The sequence below is a fragment of the Notamacropus eugenii genome, chromosome 2 (genome assembly GCF_028372415.1).
Source record: "Notamacropus eugenii isolate mMacEug1 chromosome 2, mMacEug1.pri_v2, whole genome shotgun sequence".
Lineage (NCBI taxonomy): Eukaryota > Metazoa > Chordata > Mammalia > Diprotodontia > Macropodidae > Notamacropus > Notamacropus eugenii.
Window position 1 is genome coordinate 401,743,057 of NC_092873.1, and position 20,169 is coordinate 401,763,225.

At 36.2% G+C, this 20,169-nt stretch overlaps 1 protein-coding gene across 5 annotated transcripts in view; it reads right to left on the bottom strand.

Moving 5' to 3' along the window:
- The window catches only part of RGS7 (regulator of G protein signaling 7), a 699,575-nt gene that overhangs the window by 211,555 nt on the left and 467,851 nt on the right, over positions 1 to 20,169 (bottom strand). For all 5 annotated transcript variants that reach the window (XM_072647574.1, XM_072647571.1, XM_072647570.1 and 2 more), the window contains one exon: positions 4,796 to 4,846. In XM_072647574.1, coding sequence (XP_072503675.1) covers positions 4,796 to 4,846 — 51 coding nt within the window. The remainder of the gene's footprint in view (positions 1 to 4,795; positions 4,847 to 20,169) is intronic.

Here is a 20,169-nt window from a genome sequence, read left to right on the forward strand (position 1 = left end):
AGGAGAAACAGTTGAATAATTGCATACATATCATTAAATCCATGAGAATTAGACAAGGTGGCTAAATTGATTTTAACTTCAAATGTGCTTGACTATGTCATTCAATAACCAACAATCACCTCCCTCCTCCTGAAAGGCATTATAGCATGAGTTTTCACAAATGATGGATGGAAGCATGGTATAGAGAAAGGACCCGGACTTTGGGACCTGATTTTCTGATCTTTCACCTGTGTGACCTTAGGAAAATCTGAGGTTCAGTTTTCTTATAAAAAAAAATGATAATAATACCTCCATAGACTAGAGGTTTGTTGCAAAGTTCAAAATGGTTAAAATTTTCCCTACATATGTAAGCTTCTATTGCCAATAATAATAATAATAATAATAATAACATATTGCAACTTGCAATTTTGGAAAGATTGGAAGAAAGATCAGAGATGCCTGTAACAATCAGTCAGTAGCTGAGACCACAGGAGCTTGGTAGTAGTGATAGCCAAGTCCAGTGAGGAGCCGTCCCATCTGGGCAAGGAAGTGACTTCATCTAGAACTAACTTTGTACCTCCTTCTTTCTGGCTTCTGGCATATGACAGGGAAAGAGAGATAGGTAAGGAAAAACATTCATTTTTATGGACAGTTGCCTGATGCACTAAGAGGTTAAGTGACTTAGAATCACATTCCAATGATGTGTCCAGGAGGGACTTGAACCTCCAAGATCAGTTCTCTGCTACATGCAGATCTTGTAATAGGGGACACAGCGAGCCAAGAGTCATCCCAAATATTGGGTCTAATTTACTAGAGATTCAAATGGAGCTATTTTACTTTATGATATAACAAATGAAAACATTTCAGAAGATTAAAAAACCTGGGTCAAGAAATTGTAGGAAATGTTGGAAAATAAAATTTGTTTATGAGCTTTGTGTCCATTTTACAAATAAGCCAAACAGCATCACCTATTCACTTACTTCCTATGTGACTTTATTAAGTCACTTACATCCTATGGTATGGGTTTCTCACCTATAAAATGCAAAGGTTAGACTAGGCAGTCTTTTAGCTCCAAATTTTTTACCCTGAACCTTTGCAGGAGATACATAACACCTTAGAATCTATGTCTCCTAATGGAACCTTTGACACCAGAAAGCCTCCTTATTCCTTTCCACTGAACCCTATTCTCCCCCTTATAGTGCACTTTTGCAATAATTCCAATACAATGTAAGCTCCTTGAGAACAGGGACAGCTGCTGCTGTGGTGGCTGTTGTTACTGTCTTGTTTTGTACTTAGAATGTCCAGAACCTAGAACAGTATCTGGTGATAGTATTTAGTGAATGAATGTTTTCTGAATGAATGAATATTGCCTTTTCCATGAACACTATGGGGACTACATAAGACAACAAAGGGAAGACACAATAGCCAAGATGCATCTCCCAAGGGAGCTCTCTGGGTGAGACTCAACTCTCTTCTCCTTTCCTCCATCAAACAGTTTTGCTGAAACCTATCCTAGTATTGGATCTTTCCCCACTGGTCCTGCTGGGCTATTGTGTAAGTATAAACAAAGGACAAGGAAATACTGGTCTTATGCGGAGTGTGGAGAGGGACAGGACAGCAAATGGTGCTGAAAGCATCATCAGGCTGTAACAAGTACACAAATGCCTGCCTCTTTGACTGCCTTATTATTAAACTTTAAGTTCCTTGAGAACAAGGCTATCTCTGTTCATTACTTGGTAACCCTCAAAGTCAAGTACAAGGGCTGTGTACCATGTAGGCACTCATTAAATCACTGCCTGATAAATATAGTTCCTTTTGAGACATTCCACCATGCCAAGCATTCACTCACTAATCCTCCTAGTAACTCTGAAGGCTGGTGAGGAAAATGATGCTCCTCTTTGATGGAGAGTGAGAGTCCTGAAGCAAAGAAATCATTTCTTTAAGGTTTCAAGGGTGCTCCCCTGGTAGATCAGGGAAGGCAGAATGTAGATTTCTGGGCAGGTGATAACTGACCTAAGGTCTGAAGCTCTGGACGTCTGCTTTTTTGAGGGCACTGTAGCTTTTATAGCTTTCTTCCATTCTGAATTCCTCTACATCCCTCTTATTCTCATCTTTATTCCTATCTCTCTTTCCCTCTCCTTCCTTCTTTATCTCTGCTCTGTCTTTCTGTATTTCCCTTCTACTATCTGTTTCTCTCTCTCTTTCACTCTTGTTCTCTTCTCCTTCCCTCCCTTTTTCTCTCTCCCTTCTTCTTCTACATTCCCAAACCTCCTCTCACCAGCACAAACTACACAGAAACAGATGCAAAGTATGTAAAATAAAAGTATTTTTCAGTTGTGCAATAAATCTGCACAGTTTGGTAAGTCAAAGACATGATCATTGTTTGGGTGGTCTCTAAGAAACCATGGAAGTTACCTAAATGAAAGTTAACAGTTTTCCATGGGAAGTTTCAGAGTATGGGAAGGATGAGAAACATGATTTTGTACCAATCAGAAATAGAAGCAGTGGGAACAGCTCAAGGACAACTGTCTTGACTACTTTCATTTCTGTTTTCCTATTCAGCTCAGTCCAATTAGCCATGGTTAATAATCACAGTTACAAAAAGCCTTTCAGGACATATTTAGCACTCCAGGAAAGTGAATGTCTTTTCTGTACTTATCTCTCCTTCCCTGGCATCTACAGGGGGCCAGACTGCAGGAGGTCAAAAGTTAGCCCTGGAATGAATTGGAGAAACTTTTCATTTTAATGACAAACTCACTGTGAGACAATCCTGTCACCAATAGAAAGTGGATGGCTTTTCTGCCCGACTATGCAATTCATTTCCAAAGGGCCTTTAGATTTGGATATATTTGGAATGAAAAGACAGAAAATTCAAGGACTTCTGATCCACATCAAGCTTTTTGCATGTTTATAGCAATATGTATATTTCAAAATTCAAAGTCACCTTCTCCTAGATCAAGCAAACACGACTACATTTTTCTACTTTATCCATTTATTTATCTATCATTCATCTATCTATCTATCTATCTATCTATCTATCTATCTATCTATCTATCTATATGTAATTGGAATGCACATATACTGCTCACTCAAAAGGATTCACTGGACATCAATTATAATTCTATATTTTAGCATTTATCTACACATAGACATTAATAGCTTCTAAAAAACGTTTGAATGCATCAAGTTAAAATATGTGCAAAACCACTCTTTGTTCAGAGCTGACCTATGGATTCAATGCTTATCTGGAGCTAATACATGTTTAAAGAAGCCTGAGGGATAAACAATTCTAAATCTGGGCACTTAGGTCATCTGAACAAAATGGATACAAGTCAGAATGATTAACAAATTGTAAGAGAAAAGATTTGTACATTAAATGAGAGATTTACTGTAATTTTCTCTCTAACCCTCCTCCTCCCCCCTCCACAATTGAATAAATGCAGTATGAGCATGCCAAGATGTTCAAAGTTGAAAAATCACTCCAAGTCTATGTGTGCTCATACACAAAGAGCCCAACAAAATCTGTTTCACAATGAATAAAATCTAGCTGACAATAATAAATTGAGGGTCATTGCAGAAAATTCAGCCCATAAGCAAGAGCCAATATGGTCAATTTGCCATGGAAAGCATGGACTTAATGCTTTCCTAATATCCTGTAGGCAAATATTCCATTTCCTTCATCTGATGAAAATAGGAAATTTCCTTGGCTTCCTAATCCTTCCACCCAAAAAAGTTGTTGAAAAATTAGCCCATTTGATAATAGTATTTTTCTCAGTTAATAGCCCATTGTGTCTACTTTAATATTCACACTTTCCTGAATTTTATTCATGAAGGGAATGATGAACTGATTTAAGCAAATTCACAACTTTCTTTCCTAGTTCTTGTTGGGGGTAGGCTACATAGGTTCTTATGTAATGTAGTTTAATGAAGGATAGAATAAAAATCCATAGACAGGGTAGCAGTACAGTTATTTTCAAGGACTACACCATGGTGTTATCACAATTCATTGATACATCTAAAAAATCAAACTTCTTTTTATAAATAATATCAATATAGTAGTCATATTCGAATGTCAGATTTCATAGGATGGTTCCTATTTCTCACTGTACTTAATTCCATCATATCAAATATTGGCTTGAAATAAGTTGGTCCTGTGTTGAATCTTAGAGATATTTTGGATATGCAGTAAGTTTCATTGTGATTGAATATGATATAGAGGGAGCTCAAGAACACATATATAGGAGATCTGTGACCACAAAGCAGTACAACTACATATAGATTAGTGAAACCAATCTTATCACTTTACAGTTAATTAGACAATCAGTCAATAAGTATCAATTGAGCATCTATTAAATGTCAGGCACTGTGCTGTGCTGAGGGGATACAAAGAAAGGTAAAAGATAGTCCTTGCTCTCAAGGAACTCACAATCTGATGGAAAAGATACCATGCAAATAACTATGTACAAACCAGTGATAAAAGGGATAAACTGGTGATAAGCAGCAGAGGGAAAACACAAGAATTAAAAACACTGTGTGTAACACCAATCTGCATTAGACACATATCACTTAATTAGGAGTATGTAGGCATTTTATCAAAAATTAGATTTTTAAAATGTTATCATTACAAAATGTATGGAGTTAGAATAAAAACGTTTCATACGCTACATAAAATGTCAAAAATATTGTAATATCTTAGGCTTAGTTATTATATTCCAGAAGAATGTTTTAATAACAATAACCCTAAGAGAATATAACTTTTAAAAAAAGAAACCTCAAAGTAAAGCAATTTCCATACAGAAAAAAAATATTCACTTACCTGGATCTTCTATAGTTAAGTTCTTCGTTAACCATTGCACAATATCTGACCCTATAACAAAATGTAAACAAATGTGATCACTTACGTCTATTTCAAAAACTCAAAGCTTCCAAACAATTCATGACTAGTGATTTGTTTTTGATGTTTTGGTTTGGATTTTTAAAAAAATCAAGCGGTGCCATTTATAGAAATAGAAAAGCAAGATGGAAAGGATTTGGAGACAATGATGATAAATTTGGTTTTAATTCAGTTTTCTATTCTAAATCAGTCCAACAAGCATTTATTAAGTAACCAATTTGTGCAAGGCAATGTGCTAGTTTTCAGAATAATTCATTTTTTAAATAAGACAGAAAATAGATGATAATTGCAGAACTATGGCTATTAAATATTATTGTGATCTTGGGAATAGAATTATGTTGCAGAAGTAAGTTCCATTCCAACTCCTGCCAGAGGCTTGGCCTGTGATCTTGGTCATATTTATGACCTCATTTACTCTTTTGCATAACTGAAAAATAGTAAAAGTCACCAGTAATATACTTTGGAGACATCTGCAATGATTAAAACAGCAGTGTTCATAAAATAATTCCAGGTGCTTTGATGAAAATAGTGCTACAGTAATATCCCACTAAGAACAAGCCTAATTTTGGGTTCCATCTCTCTGGCCTGGCCCCAGAGACTGTCCCCGTTAAAGGTTTTCATTCTTCACTTGGTTTGTTAAATATCACAGAGACCAATTTATAAGGGCTATATCTCTAACGTTAAAAAATGAGGTATGTAATTGCTGCCCTTAGCCACTTCTGTAATATAAAAACGACATGAGAAAAGGACATTTTGAAACCTTGAGAGATTTGTTATTTAACCTTCCATTGAATTTCAGACTTAAAGTCAGTGTGGCAAAGTATAAAGAACACTGCAGTTGAAGTTAAGAGGTCTCTGCTGTTTTACTTTATGGAAGTTACTTATCCTTTCTGTATCATCATTTTCTTAATCTGTGAAATGAGGTTGGTCTTGATGTCTCTGTGTTCTCTTCTAATACTAGAGCACATGATTCTATGGGCCTAAAACACTCTCCTTTTAGCTGCTCTACTCCGCAAATCTCTTGACCAAGGAGAATCAAGGATTTGGATCCTTAGTCTCAAATTCTAATCAATTATATTTTACTTTTATTACCTTGTACTAGGGCTCTGTTCTGCTGGGAAGATTAGTTACTCTTCTTTCCTTTCCTTTCCTTCTCTTCCCTTCTTCTCCCTCTCCTTTCTCCTTTTCTTTCTTCCCCTCCTCACCTTCCCCCTGCCTCAGAAAAAAAATACTTGCACTCATTTGAGAATGTTCATTTCAAACAAGATTGTAAATTAGGTTAGGGGATTCTTGGGAAGGTGTTTGCTCCCTTTCGTATCTCAATTCCAAGATTTTTCTAGGTCATCTAGGTGGTACAGGTCTGGAGTCAGAAAGAATTGAGATCAAATTTGACCTCAGACACTTACTCACTGTGTGAACCTGGGCAAGTCACTTAAATTCTGTTTCCCCAATTATAAAATGGATGTAATAATAGAATCTACCTCACAGGATTGTTGTGATGATAAAATGAGATAAAATTTGTGAAGCTCTTAGCAGAGTGCATGGCACAAAATAGGTACTTCATCAATGCTAATTCCCTTTTCCTCCTTTCCTCTGGATCTTTTGATTCTTGTTCTGAATCCAGATGTATTCTTCCCCCAACTCCTACCCTTTCATCTGGCTCCCAAGTAAAATAGTGGTTTCCCTGTTGGCCTGATAGCAACACTTCTGAACAGATTCACACAATTCTACCTGACTTTATGATGCTCCCCAGTCTGCAGTGACAGATTTTAAGCTTTTATCGTATGGATATTTACTGCTTATGAAAATCTTCTATTTGTGACACAATTGCAGTAGAAGTAACTGTTGCCTGCACCATTATTTTACCTAAAGTTGTATTTTTTAAAGATGTTACTCTAGCCATTAGATGGAATATAGCTGTGTCTGAATTTCAAAGGAAGCTATATTTTTCAAATTTGGCAATCATTTCCTAAATACTATGAAAAATGTAATATCCCATATTGAGTTTAATCTTAAGGAGCTTTAAATAAAGCTTTCCATGTGGTTGATCAGCCAATTTTGTCTTTACAAGACTGCTCCCTTTAAAGCCGTCTCTGATTCAAATGCAATTGAGAGGATGGATTTATCCAGACCCTGAAGGAAGTTTTAATGTAACCAGCCATGAGACTTCAAAACTCTAGCTCTGTAGGAAAAGAGTAAAATCACACACAAAAGCACAATTATTATAAAGTGTGTTCAGCCGTATGCCTTCAATTACACTGCATAGGCATCTGTACTTCCTGAGGCATGATGTTGCCTTTTAAAAAACATATTTTAAATATTTGGACCTCTGCTTTTCAAACAAATGGGTAGTGATGCCTGACCCATGTAGGCTTCCATGTGCCCAAATATTCAGTTCAACTTCTTCCTCATCTAAAAAAAAAAAGAACCCATTTTAGGTTAAGGGATCCTTTGGGGACTTTTTTGTAGGCAGCCGTGGAAATTCTCCATGCAGATGGAGAGATCCAAACACTGGTGCCAGGACTATAAATATTTCAAGTTGTGAAACATGCTAACAAATGGCCTCTAGAGAATTAAGGAGGGGTTTTTTACATCAATAAACACCAAAAGTGAAATTTTCAAAGGTCTTTTTTTTAATGTGGAGGACAGAAATTTTTCATACTATGCTTTTAATTACTTCTGACATTTGTTAATCCTCAACTGAGTTTTAAAAGAGACAGTTTAAAATCACATGCCCTTATATAGGATTTGGTATCGGAAATAGGCATGTGGTTATTATATGATAACATCAATATATTTCAGGTCATTTCAGAGGTAGATCCTACGCACTTAATTGGCACACTATACATTATTCTTTCATTGTCAAAGTCTTTCTGGCATTTCACCCATTTGGCACCTGCCATAGGAAGAACAAGTATAAGATGAGGAAGGCATGTATATATCAACATGGATTCAGTGCAAAAAGATGAAAAGTAGTATGTGTGCATGTATGTGTGTGTGTGTGTGTGTGTGTGTGTGGACTACCAGATAAAAATAGGTCAACAATATCATATAGCATCCAAAAAAAAAAAAAAAGAAGTCAAGGCAGTCTTATGATGGATGTGGTACTTAACTAATACTGTTCTCTCCAAGGTTACTATATTCTATTTGTTAGATCTGATGTCTTTTGCTCTGTCTTCATTATTCTTGACACCTTTCTTGTTGATAGAGCACCCTATTCTTCTGGATGTGCTCTGCTCCTTGGGTTTGCATAGCACTGTTCTCTCTTGGTTCTCCTATATGTCCTCTCCTCAGTCTCCTTCAAATCTGTATGCTACTCCTTGATTGTATGTCTCCTCTAGCCCCAAGGTTATGTCAGTGGGCCGTTTCTCTTCTCTCTTGGTGATCTCATCAGCTCCTATGGTTTCAATTATCTCTGTACAGATGACACCTGCATGTATTTATCAAGCCCAGGTCTCTCTCTTAAATGTCAGTCCCACTTGACTAGCTGCCTATTGAACATCCCCAAATGGATACCCCACAGGCATCTCAAACTCAATAGGTACAAAATAAAACTCATTACTCTCTTTCCTAAATGCTCTCTTCTTCCAAATGTTACTATTTCTTTTCAAGGCACACATTATTCATGCAGTCACCCAGGTTCATGACCTCTGAGTCACCTTTAATTTTTCCTCTACCTCAAAGATTATTTCTAATCAGTTGCTTTATTGATTTGAGTTCTACATCTAACTATTGTCCCCCACCTCCAACTCAAATGATCATCAACTTAGTTAGCCTCTCATCACCTAGTTGGGCAACTAGATGGACCTGGATTAGGACCCACCTGAATACAAATTCTGCCTCAGAAACTACTGATTGTATAACCCTTGGCAAGTTACAGAAACACCATCTGTCTCTGTTTTCTCATTTGTAAAACAGGGGTAATAATACCATTTACCTCCAAGGAGTATTATTAGGATAGAATAACATAATACTTATAAAGCATTTTATAAATTACAGTTATTGTCTTCATCTTCATTCTCATCATTATCAGTAACCTGGGGAATTGCACATCCAGCTTTCAATATCTCCCCTTTCCAATAAACCATTTTCCTACAGAACAAGTCTGACCATGATACCCACCTTCTCCCAACCTCCAATTGCTATTTACCACTTCTAGGATGAAATAGAAACTTCTCAACTTGACATTTCAAGTGCCTCATAATCTAGTTCTAATTATTCCTTCCCCTTGTAGATATATTTCATATTCTTTTCCTTTGTTCATTCTCCATTACAATCAAACTGATCTCCTTCCTATTCCTTGAGCTTTATATTTCATATTCCATTTCTCTATCTTTTCACACAGGCTGAAATCAATTCCTGGAGTGCATTTTCTCTTTATCTCAGCCCCTTAGAATTCCTAGTCCCCTTTTGAGACTTGGCTTATGGGTCACCTCCTAGGGGAAATCTTGTCTGGTCTAGTTTGTATTCTCTATCTTGCCAAATTATTACATACAGACTTGTTTCCTTACATGACATCTTCCTATCAGAATGTAAATTTCTCAAAGGACCATTTTTTCATTCTGTCTTGGGTATTCCCAGTGCCTAGCACAGTGCTTTTTATGTGGTAGGTACTTTTAAAATGTTTATTGAATAGGATTGTTTAAAAGCGTTCTGGCCTGGGGAAGTTCTCCTGTAGCAGGTGTCAGCTGGAGTCAGTTTGAACTGGTTTGTGAGAGCAGATCTTTAATTTTTGGTGTGAGCATTAATAACTCAGAAATTGGCAAATGCTATAAATAAGGATGTAATTTATGATTTTGTTGATTGTCTAAATTGAATAAAGTGATAGGAAAATATGAATAACAAGATTAAATTTAAAAGTGTGTCTTGTGGACATTTTTATAGAGTAGACCATAATCTCAGAGGGAATGCACAAGCATTAAGGGGCATTTGGAAAGACTTCATGTAGAAGATAGAACAGTGTGAGGTGAAAAATGGATCATTTCAATTTCATAAAATTAAAAAAAGTTTTTGTGCAATTAAAACAAACGTAGCCAAGCTTAAAAGAAATTTTAGCAAGACTTGACAGAAAGCAGGGAAGCCAATAGGCTGAAGTAAGGGGGGCAGCATTCCAGGAATGAGGGATAGCTAGAGAAAAAGGCACTGAGTCAGGAGATGGAATGTCCTGTACAAGGAATACAAAAAGGCCAGGGTCACCAGATCATAGAATATGATATGTACATAGACAAGAGTGAAGTGTAGGAGACATAGGAAGCAGCCAAGCTATAAATGGCTTTAAAATCCAAAAGATTTTATATTTGATCCTGGAGGCACCAAGACTCCACTGAAGTTTACTGAGGAGATGACATGGTCAGATTTGTACTTTAGCACTTCATGATATGATCATATCATTGAGTTTATTATGTGCCAAACATATTTTTAAAAAAAGACTAGCATTTTGCCAAAAATCTTTATATACAATTACTTAAAACCATAAAATATATTATAGTTTCACAAGCCATGATTCAATGTATCCATCCAGCCTGTCAAGACATAACTGAGCAAAATGTTCCAGATGTGATTTGACTAGGGGAGAGCCCAGACAACCTGCTATCCTCTATGTTCTAGACACTAATTCTTTTAAAGCAGCCTTAGAGTCTCATTTTTTTGACAACCACATCACATTGTTGACTCATAGTGGCCTTCAAAGAAATTAAACTTCTCAATTATACACGAAAATAAATGCATTCCTTTGTCTTATTGTAAATCTAACTATATCTTGCTTTCTGCAAAAGTTGTCAGCATGAAAAATTATTTCAAATTGGAGCTTTTGTAAACTGAACTATACTCTAAATGAGTTATAGGTTTCATTTAAAGGAATCCTGTGCTGTATATTTGTTTGTAAAATGGAGATGGCTTTTATAAAATGAACGTTACCATTCCCCAACATTTATTTATTTATTATATATTCACAAATTTGAAATTCTTACAGCAGTATATAAACATATCTTACCTATTTGGTATTCACTACAGCTCAAAAACAGGGCACTGAGGTGGTATAGTACATAGAGCCCCAGGCCTTGGGTCAGGAAGCCCGCTCAGTTCAAAATCAGCCTCAGAAACTTACTAACTGTGTGACCCTGGGCAAGTGATTTAACCGTTTTTGCTTCACTTTCCTCATCTGTAAAATGATCTTGGCAAACCACTCTAGTACCTTTGCCAAGAAAATCTCAGATGAGGTCACAAAAAGTTGGATACAACTGAAATGACTGAACAGCAGTAACAGCAAAGAACTCAGAAAACATGAAGTAGTTTGAGTATTACCAGCACAATACAGATGGTAAAGTGGGCAAAAGAAATACAGCAGAGCACCTTCCAACAATATCTTACATCTATGGACTCCCAGAAGGAACGTCACAGCAAACAAGCCAGCCAGGAGGGCCTTAATGAGTGTTAAGAAGAATATTTTTTTCTAAATAAACTTCATCTAAGAGAAAGGAAACCTGAGTTTCTAGGTAAATTGTAGAGTACATGGCTAGTCAGATTTTTCACTTTATAAATTTTTGTTCTAGCTCTGTGGCTACAGACTAAATGACAGAGTCACAAACAATCCCAAGCTCTATAAATAGTGATAAATTACAAATAAAAAGATAGGAATTGGAGTGTATTGTTTGGAAGGGACCATCTGCAGCAATGGTCAGTAGTGTCATCTTTGACTGCAAAGGAGGATGATGAGTATAGACAAAGACAGCCATCTCCCTCCCCAAATCTGAGAAAACACATTACTTTATAAAGAATATAGAATAATGATGAGCCTATCCTCTGTAGTTATTTTGGAATAGTTACTTAATGCATGGTAGAAGAGTAATTTTAACTCAATTCGCTTCTTGGTATATAAGGAATGCAAATCACAGGATACATTTATCTAATGGGTCTTGTAAAAGGGAGCCAGGGAGTACATCTGTGATTCTGCTTGTTTCTCTTCAAAGCTCATAAAGGTTTATTCAAAGGCGTCAGCAATTGTAAAACATAAGAGCAAACAGTGTAATGCCAGATGATTAGTATAAAAGAAATTTAACAGATCCTATGAAATGCTTCATGCCTTCACCTACCTCCAGAGATCAATATGAGTAATACAGCTAAGGATCCACTTGTAAATACAACAAAGTGTGCAACGTATCTAGGCGTTTCCTTTTAATTTCTAAGTGTGCACCCCACTGTGTATATGTCTACATTGTTGTTGTTATATTGGTCTGGACCAGTACATTCACTGATGTGGGGAACTCTAACCAGCAATACCGATCAACCACTTACTGACAATCTTAGAGAGACACCTAGGACACTTGTTAAGTGATGGCTCCATAATCACAACACTAATATGCGCCCAAGGTAAGACTCAACCCATGTCAACCTGACTCATCTGGGTACACTCAACATGCTGCTTTTGCCTATTCACATATTAGGATCAATATTGATTATCCCAAAAGACTTAGTGGATTTTTAATATACTAAGGTTTAAAACTCCACTAAGACTTTTTGATATACCCTTTACATCCTTTCTAATTGGACAAAGGTAACAATTGGTATTCCTTTTATGAGATATGATGCAGCTAGGTGGTGCAGTGGATAGAGCACCAGTGCAGGAGTCAGGAGGATCTGAGTTCAAATATCACCTGAGACACTTGACACTCACTAGCTGTGTGACCTTAAGCAAGTCACTTAACCTCAATTACCTCATCCTGGGTCCTCTCCAGTCATCCTGATGAATATCTGGTCACTGGATTCAGATGGCTCTGGAGGAGAGGTGAGGCTGGTGACCTGCACAGCCCTCCCTCACTCAAAACAAAGTCAAGTGCAAGTCATGTCATTATTTCTTTGATGGCATGGTCTTCTTTGTCAATGAAGGACGAACACACATATGTTCTTTTTTCCTACACATAAAGGGGATCCTTTCAACTCAATGTGATAAGATTACACACATGAAGATAGTTGAGAAATATATTATTGTGATGTAGATAATAAGAATTTATGAATAAAAAGCCCTCCTAGGAAATTCTACTAGGTTCCCATTGAATTCATATTAGACTTCTGGGATTAAATATGTGAAATATTTAAATATACTGAATATTAAATTTACAACCCTTATAGACAGAAAAAAGAAAACAAAATTAAAGAAACTTTGAATATTACATCCTTTGGTATATCCTACTGCTTCTACAGTATAAGTTAGCAGTAACTTCAGGGCTCTCATTGCTGCCTCATCAAACTATTACCTTCTTTAAAAATATCACACAAAATGATAAAGTCTTTAATCTACTTCGACTAGAGGCTGTAGGTAAAATAATCAGTATAGTCATCCAAATTATTTTTAGTCATTTTTTAAAATGAAATTGTGGAGAAACTCATATGGCAAACATTTTTTTGCTTTATCTAGAGTCCTCCCCATCTTGATCAATCAGTACAGACCAAAATGAAGATACCACACGTTCCCTGTTGTCTATTCTTTTAGGTAACTTTCACCTAAGTCACTTCTATTTTACCACACTTATAAAACTTAACATATCCTTTTTCCAGGTCTAATAATAATTATGTGTACCATTCAATTCCTTTTTAACATCTGCATGTGCTCAAGTGATTATATAATAAATGGTGCTTTCCTGGAATGCAAGCCCTCTAAATTATATAGTTCTTACCAAGCCATGCTTCTGGAAGGAGAAACCTGTTATCAAGTCACAGATCTTCATTCATTGCTACACAATATTCAATTTCAGTGGCAGTCTAAGTTTCATTTTCCTACACAGTAAGAGTTCAAACATTTTACCATCTTCATGAAAGAGCTACATAAATAAGTAATTTCTGAATCAGGTTTAATTTTCTAACATTTCTGAGCTAAAATATTGAAGCTCATCTTTGCGTTTCAATGAACCTCTTTTGAAAACATTACTTGTCTGTTTTCTTATTCTGTGACATACCACAATATAATCAAGTTATATCATGCAACTTACTGCATATACTTAGAGCTTTCAGGGGGCTTCATACATGTCCTCCACTTAAGCCTTCTTCTAGACCCTCATTATGCATGGAAGTGATCATGGCTTTGGAGAAGCAATGTCAATGGAACAGAAACTGGCAGATCTGATCATATGAGGAAGGTTTAGAGATGAAATCTGCCAAAGGACTGTGTGCCTGTCATCTGAAGATCAGCTTAGCTAAATGTAGGCAGAATGGGTCAGCTGTTCATGAATTGTTACACAAGCAACAACTCATGAAGACAGTGTACTATGGCAAAGATAGGTTATAATTTAGAGGGCTGAAATAACCTGGATTTAAATCCTGGTTCTTATGCTAATTATCTGTGTGGTCAAAAGTAACACTTAGGTAACCACAACTTCCTCATCTTTAGAGACAATAATAAAGTAGTTTGCAAGACAATGTAATGAAATATTACCGTATAATAAGAAATGATTAATAAGATTATAGGGAGGCAAGAGAAGACTTATGTGAAAAAATACAGGCCAAAATAGCCTGATCCATGGGGGAAAATACACATAATGTGTACAACAATACAAAGGGAAAAGAACAACAAAATGAAGAAGGAGCATTGTACACTAGTCTGTGGAGTGCCATACTTCCAACATTAGCTGGATTTCTGACCACAAGAAACTCACCTTGCAGAGCTTCATTTTGCTCATCTATAGAAGTAGGGATAATAGGAGCACCTACCTTACAAGGTTGTTGGGAGGATGGACCAAATGAAATCGTCTTTACAAAGTAGTTTGCAATAAAGGCAATAAAGACACCCTTATCTAAAAGAATTAATTTGTAATTTGTTTGTATTTTAATGAATCTAATAAACCATATGATGACCATGGATTGCTACCTTAGTTTCACTATGCTTTAAGTATTCCTAAAATAATGTGGGTTAATGTTACCATTCCTATTACACTTTACATTTATGAAAGGAAACTGAGAAATAGAGTAGTTGGACACTTATAGAAAATGAGATTTGAGTATGTCTATCCTAAATAAAGAAATTTAGTAGACTGAAAATTCTATAAATGAAGAAATTTTAAACTTTCCTTCAAAAATCCTCACTATTAGTCAAGGTTATTGAGATTCAGATCTGTTCTTTTCCTGCATTTTTTTCATCTTCATTCTTTTTCTTATGTTTCTTTCCAAAGAGAAACATTAAAAATGTTTTGTTTTTTGTTTATCAAATGTACCATTATTTGAACTAGCTATAAGTCATCATGCAAGTAAAACTCCTCCCCTCACTCAAGTAATGGTACCAAACTCATTGGACTCCAAGAGAGTCTTTATTTACATCAATGCTGTGGACAAGGAGGGAAAGTGGTAGAGTTGTTATGGCTCTAGCAATTAAAAAATAAATTAAAGCAGATGATGTAAAATGTCACTTTGGGATTATATTATTTACATATAAGCAATAACAAGAATTCTTCCTTCCTCTTCCTGTTAGAAATTAACTCCTTTTCAGAACAGAGCAGCCCTTATAAGAGCAAATAAATACCCTTTACAAATCTTTACATGATATTGGGAATGATTTTTAATTTTTTAAATGTAGAATCAAGAATCGCACTGTAGGACTTTGGGATGTTATCTGTTTGTTTTTGGATAGACTGCCCATCACCTTCCCCATTTCAGTTTTTAAATTCTTAATAAAGCTCTCCTCTTGCCTCTCAAATAAAACCATAGCAATCTCATGTCAATGAGGGTAATCATCACATCACATAATTTAACTACTACTGTCACCATTAATGAAAGCAGCTATAGATGTGTCAGAGGATAGAGCACTGAACCTGGAGTTAGGAAGACCTGAGTTCACATGTGGTCTCAGATATTAGCTATGTGACCCTGGGCAACCTTTTCTGAAAGGAAATGGCAAGCCACTCCAATATCTTTGCCAAGAAAACTCCATATACAGTAAGGTCTAGGGGTGACAAAGAGTCAGACAGGACCAAACAACAACAACAAACCAGCAACAACATTTTTTTTTGATGGACCTCTTTTAAAAAGAAATATTCCTCAGAATAATGTTTTCAAATGCATAAAATAAAATACATAGCATTACAAATGATTATTTTTTTCTTGGCCCCTATCCACCATCACACCTTGATGCATAGGGAACCCAACAATTGAGGGGAAAATAGCCTATAGGTCATCATTTCCTGTAAAGTCAGATTTATAGATTTCAAAGCTGTTATCAAAAATGAGGGCAGTCATCCACTAGGAAATGGCTGAACGCATGGAGATATACAATGTAATGGAATATTAATGCACAATAAGAAGTAATTTAAAAACTACAGGGAGGCAAAAGAAGACTTATAAGAACAATACATATGAACAATATATTATATGACTTGATTTAGGGGGAAAATATATACAATGAGTATGACAATGTAAAGGAAAAAGAACAATGAAAATTGAAAGAAGTACTGTACAGTGAAAATGGTCGCTTGATCCCAAAGATAATATATGAAAACATATCTCCTTCTTTGCAGAAGCAAGGCACTGTAAAGCAAAGCACTGCATATACTATCAAATTTGAATGATGTATGGTTTAGTTTTCCTGAGCTTTTTTTCCCCTTTTCAATGCTTTATTTTAAGAGATGTCTCTCTAGAGGGAGAAGGGAGGGCTATATTAAGGAATGAAGCAATGTTTAAAAAGTCGATATATTTTTAAAAAGCAAAAAGTTTTAAAAACTCAAAGAGGACAACAATATTATTGTCCATGGCAACTTGGAAGTGCCAATTTTAAACACTGAGAGAGGAAGTGATATCGCACCTGAAAGCAAGGGAGAGTGCACTGTGTGCTGGGGTGATGAAGTCACAGCTTCTTCAAAATCAGAAATTCTCTTTCATTCTGAGATAAATGACTAATCTGTTGTTTAGCAATGGAACTTAAAGTCAAATGCATAAGGCATAAGATTAAGTAAAGAACATTTGCATCCCTGTCACTTTTCACAGGTCTTAAGACTGGTTAGGCTCTTTAACCTATCACACTTTTAAGCCTTCTCTATTAAGTGAATGTTAGGGGAAGGGAAAAAAATATATTTGAGAATCAAAGGTATTCTGTCACACAACTCATCGTAGATACCTGTTTTGTAGGGCAATGCATACAATGACTTTAGACAGCTAAATGGCTGGATCCAATGAATGTGTGTCCCCAGGGGAACACTCATGAGACAAAACAACCAGAAACAGCAAACCAAGAATGGACAGAAAGGGAGACAGCCAGCATCACCTAACTCTTTGTAGCTATGCTGTTCTGCAGTTATAATAATAACAGCCAGGATTTATATAGTTCACAATCATTCTAAACAACTTCTCTTTTTGAAGGTGGATACTATTATTATCCTCATTTTATAAATAAGAACTGAAACTGAACAGACAATAGCAAGTACCTTGCTCAAGGTCACTCATCTAGTGTCTGAGGAAGGATTTGAACTCAGGGCTTCCTGACTGACTCCCACTACATCAGTTCTATCCAATACATCACCTAGCTGCCTGTATCTCCTTTCCTTTTTCGCCAAGCACTACATGGTTGTCACAGAGAGGTTTTATGGAGCTTAATCTCCAGTCACAAGAAGTGACAAACCTAATTTTCTAATTTTTATGAAGATGCTATATTCCTCAGAGGTAGTAGCTTTAACTGTTACCTTTTTATCCAAGAAGCTCATTTCTTGTTATGGTAATATTATTACTGAGTCATGCAAATGAAAGAAAAAGAAAACATATGAATCACTAAATGTAGTATGCCATAGTACCAATTCAACATTTGATATTCAAAACAAGATATTCCTGATATATTGACAAAATAGCATGTTCTACAGGATGAGGGATTATGAAACTAAACTAGAGGGAGGTTCTATATTTTTTTTTATTTCCAGCACCTTCCTACAAAACAATTTTGGTGCATACTTTGTAGAAGATGACTAAAAGTTACCATTCAGATTAACATTCTTTATTAAAATATATGTGGATTTAAAATTCAAGGCAAAGGGATTCAACAGCATATGTGTTTTTCCAACCCCAAGTTATGGGCATAGAAATCTCAGACAAACTGAGAAGCTGTTAAATATAGTTCCCATTTCCATGAGCTATATTTGTATACACTTTCCAGGCGCCTTCTCTGACCAACCCTCAAGTTCCCATTCCTTGGTTCTGAGTTGAAAGCTATCTCTTATTTCGCCTGGTCTTAGGTCTATCACCCTCCAATATAGGGGTAATAACAGCACCTTCAGCACAAGGTTGTTAGGAAAACTAAATGAGCATTTGTTCTTCAAAAAAGTGCTTAGTAGAGTGCTTCTCCATAGTAGGCACTTTATGAATGCTTATTCTACCCCCCCCCCTTTGCTCTCATTCCTCTACCTATCTTCTTTCTAACTCTGCTTCTGAGTATTACTAACCCTGAACTCTAATAACCATTGCCTCTGACTTTTCTGTCCAAAACATTCTTCTTTAAATATCACTTTTCAATAGGTGCTATCTTTCACTCTTAAGTTTCTTAAGGAGAGAAATTGTCTTACTTGCTTGTATTTGCATGACCAGTATTTAGCATTGTGTCTGGCACATGGTAAAGCATTAAATAAATGCTTTTAAATTTGTTTGTTTATATTCTGTTGAATTGAGTCAATTTCCTCAACATAGGCTAGGGAGGCAGGTAGTACAATAATTATATTCATTTTAAAGATAAAGGAAATTGAAGCTCAGGGAGTTTAAGTGCCTTGCCAACATCCCATGGTTCAGAAGTGGTGGGTCCTAAGTTCAGGTTCTTTGGGTAAAAATTCGGTGCTGTTTTCAATACACCATACTCCACAGAGGTACAGTATGACAAAATTGCTAATATAATGGCAGAAATTGTTAATACCAAATATACCATGGGCTCCCTTTAATTGTTCCTTGTAATGTCACAACTTCTGTAATGCCCTTATATTCCTACTCTTAAGATATTTACTCTTGAAAAAAAAAAAAAAAAAAAAAAGATATTTACTCTTGATTAGATTGAGCCAAACCACACCCTAGGCTTCCCTATGCTGAGATCTTGCCTTGTGGGGGAACCTGGCCCAACCTGAATCTGCTCTCTTTGCCCCTTTCCATTGGGATTCATGGCATGAAAGTCAGAATGAAGTGTCTTCCCTTGCCTGGATTGCCAAGGGACACTGGGGTCTCATGACCAGGCCTTGCTACTTCATACTGTCTCCTCCCTCCTAAAAACTATAAAAAACATTTTCATGGGCCTCTTTGGTAGGGAAATCCACTGGACATCCCCCAGGGTGACAGGTTTGCTACCCTGTTAACTCAAATTAAAGACACTTTATTCCTGAATTCATGGTTTTGACTTTATTTCAGGACTTGACAAATATGATAATCCCATTGACTTTCTTAATTTATTTGTACTTCAGCTGAAACCTATAGTGTGATTTCTAAGGTGGAGTTTTCTACACAGTGCTTTTTGCAGTAATAAAGTTCAGTCATGTTAATCAGGAGTTTCTAAAGCTTATCCCTTGCCTGTCGTTAACACGACAGGACCTGGCTGAGCCCATCCCTCCCCAATAGATTCCATATCCCAAACTGCTGACAATGTGTACTATAATGCCAAGAATGAAACTGCCGTTTAAGATATTTCCTGCTGTTGTCCTCCCTCGAGGCTGAGAAGCAGAAATTAAATTAAAACCCATAGATCAAAAGCTTAACTTTTCTTCCAGTAATGCACCCATACATTAGTTAACATTTATAATACCGACCCCTTTGTGGTTTTACGACTTTAAATTTAATGTCTTTCTAAACCAGTGCTCAAATTTCCTGCTGATGCTATCAGCAGGTCTCTTTTGGGGATCTCAGCATCTAGAATGACCTAACAAGGAAAATGTGTTGGCTGGCTTGTTTGAGAGAGAAGAGGAGGTACATCAAAGGCTCAATTGTCACTTCAAAAATTCCCCCATTACCTTTACCACTGTTTCCCCTTGTCTATCTATGTCTTTGCCCAGTACCATTATTTTCTTAAAGTATGCATAATCAGAATCACAGGTTGGTTGATGTCTCCTACAAGGTCTACAGGATCTCATTACGGCTCATACTGAATTCCCAAGTACCATGAAATGAGATGATTTCTATAAAACTACAAATGGACAAAGGAATTTCTCCTACTGTAAAGTAATACTGTTTCAGAATCATAAAATCTTGCAATTAGGAGGAACCTGAGGGATCATTTGGTCTAATTATGTAAAAATTAACCTGAAAAAAAAAAACAGGTTTGGCATTTCTAAAGGATTCTTGAGGCAAAATGCCATCTACAT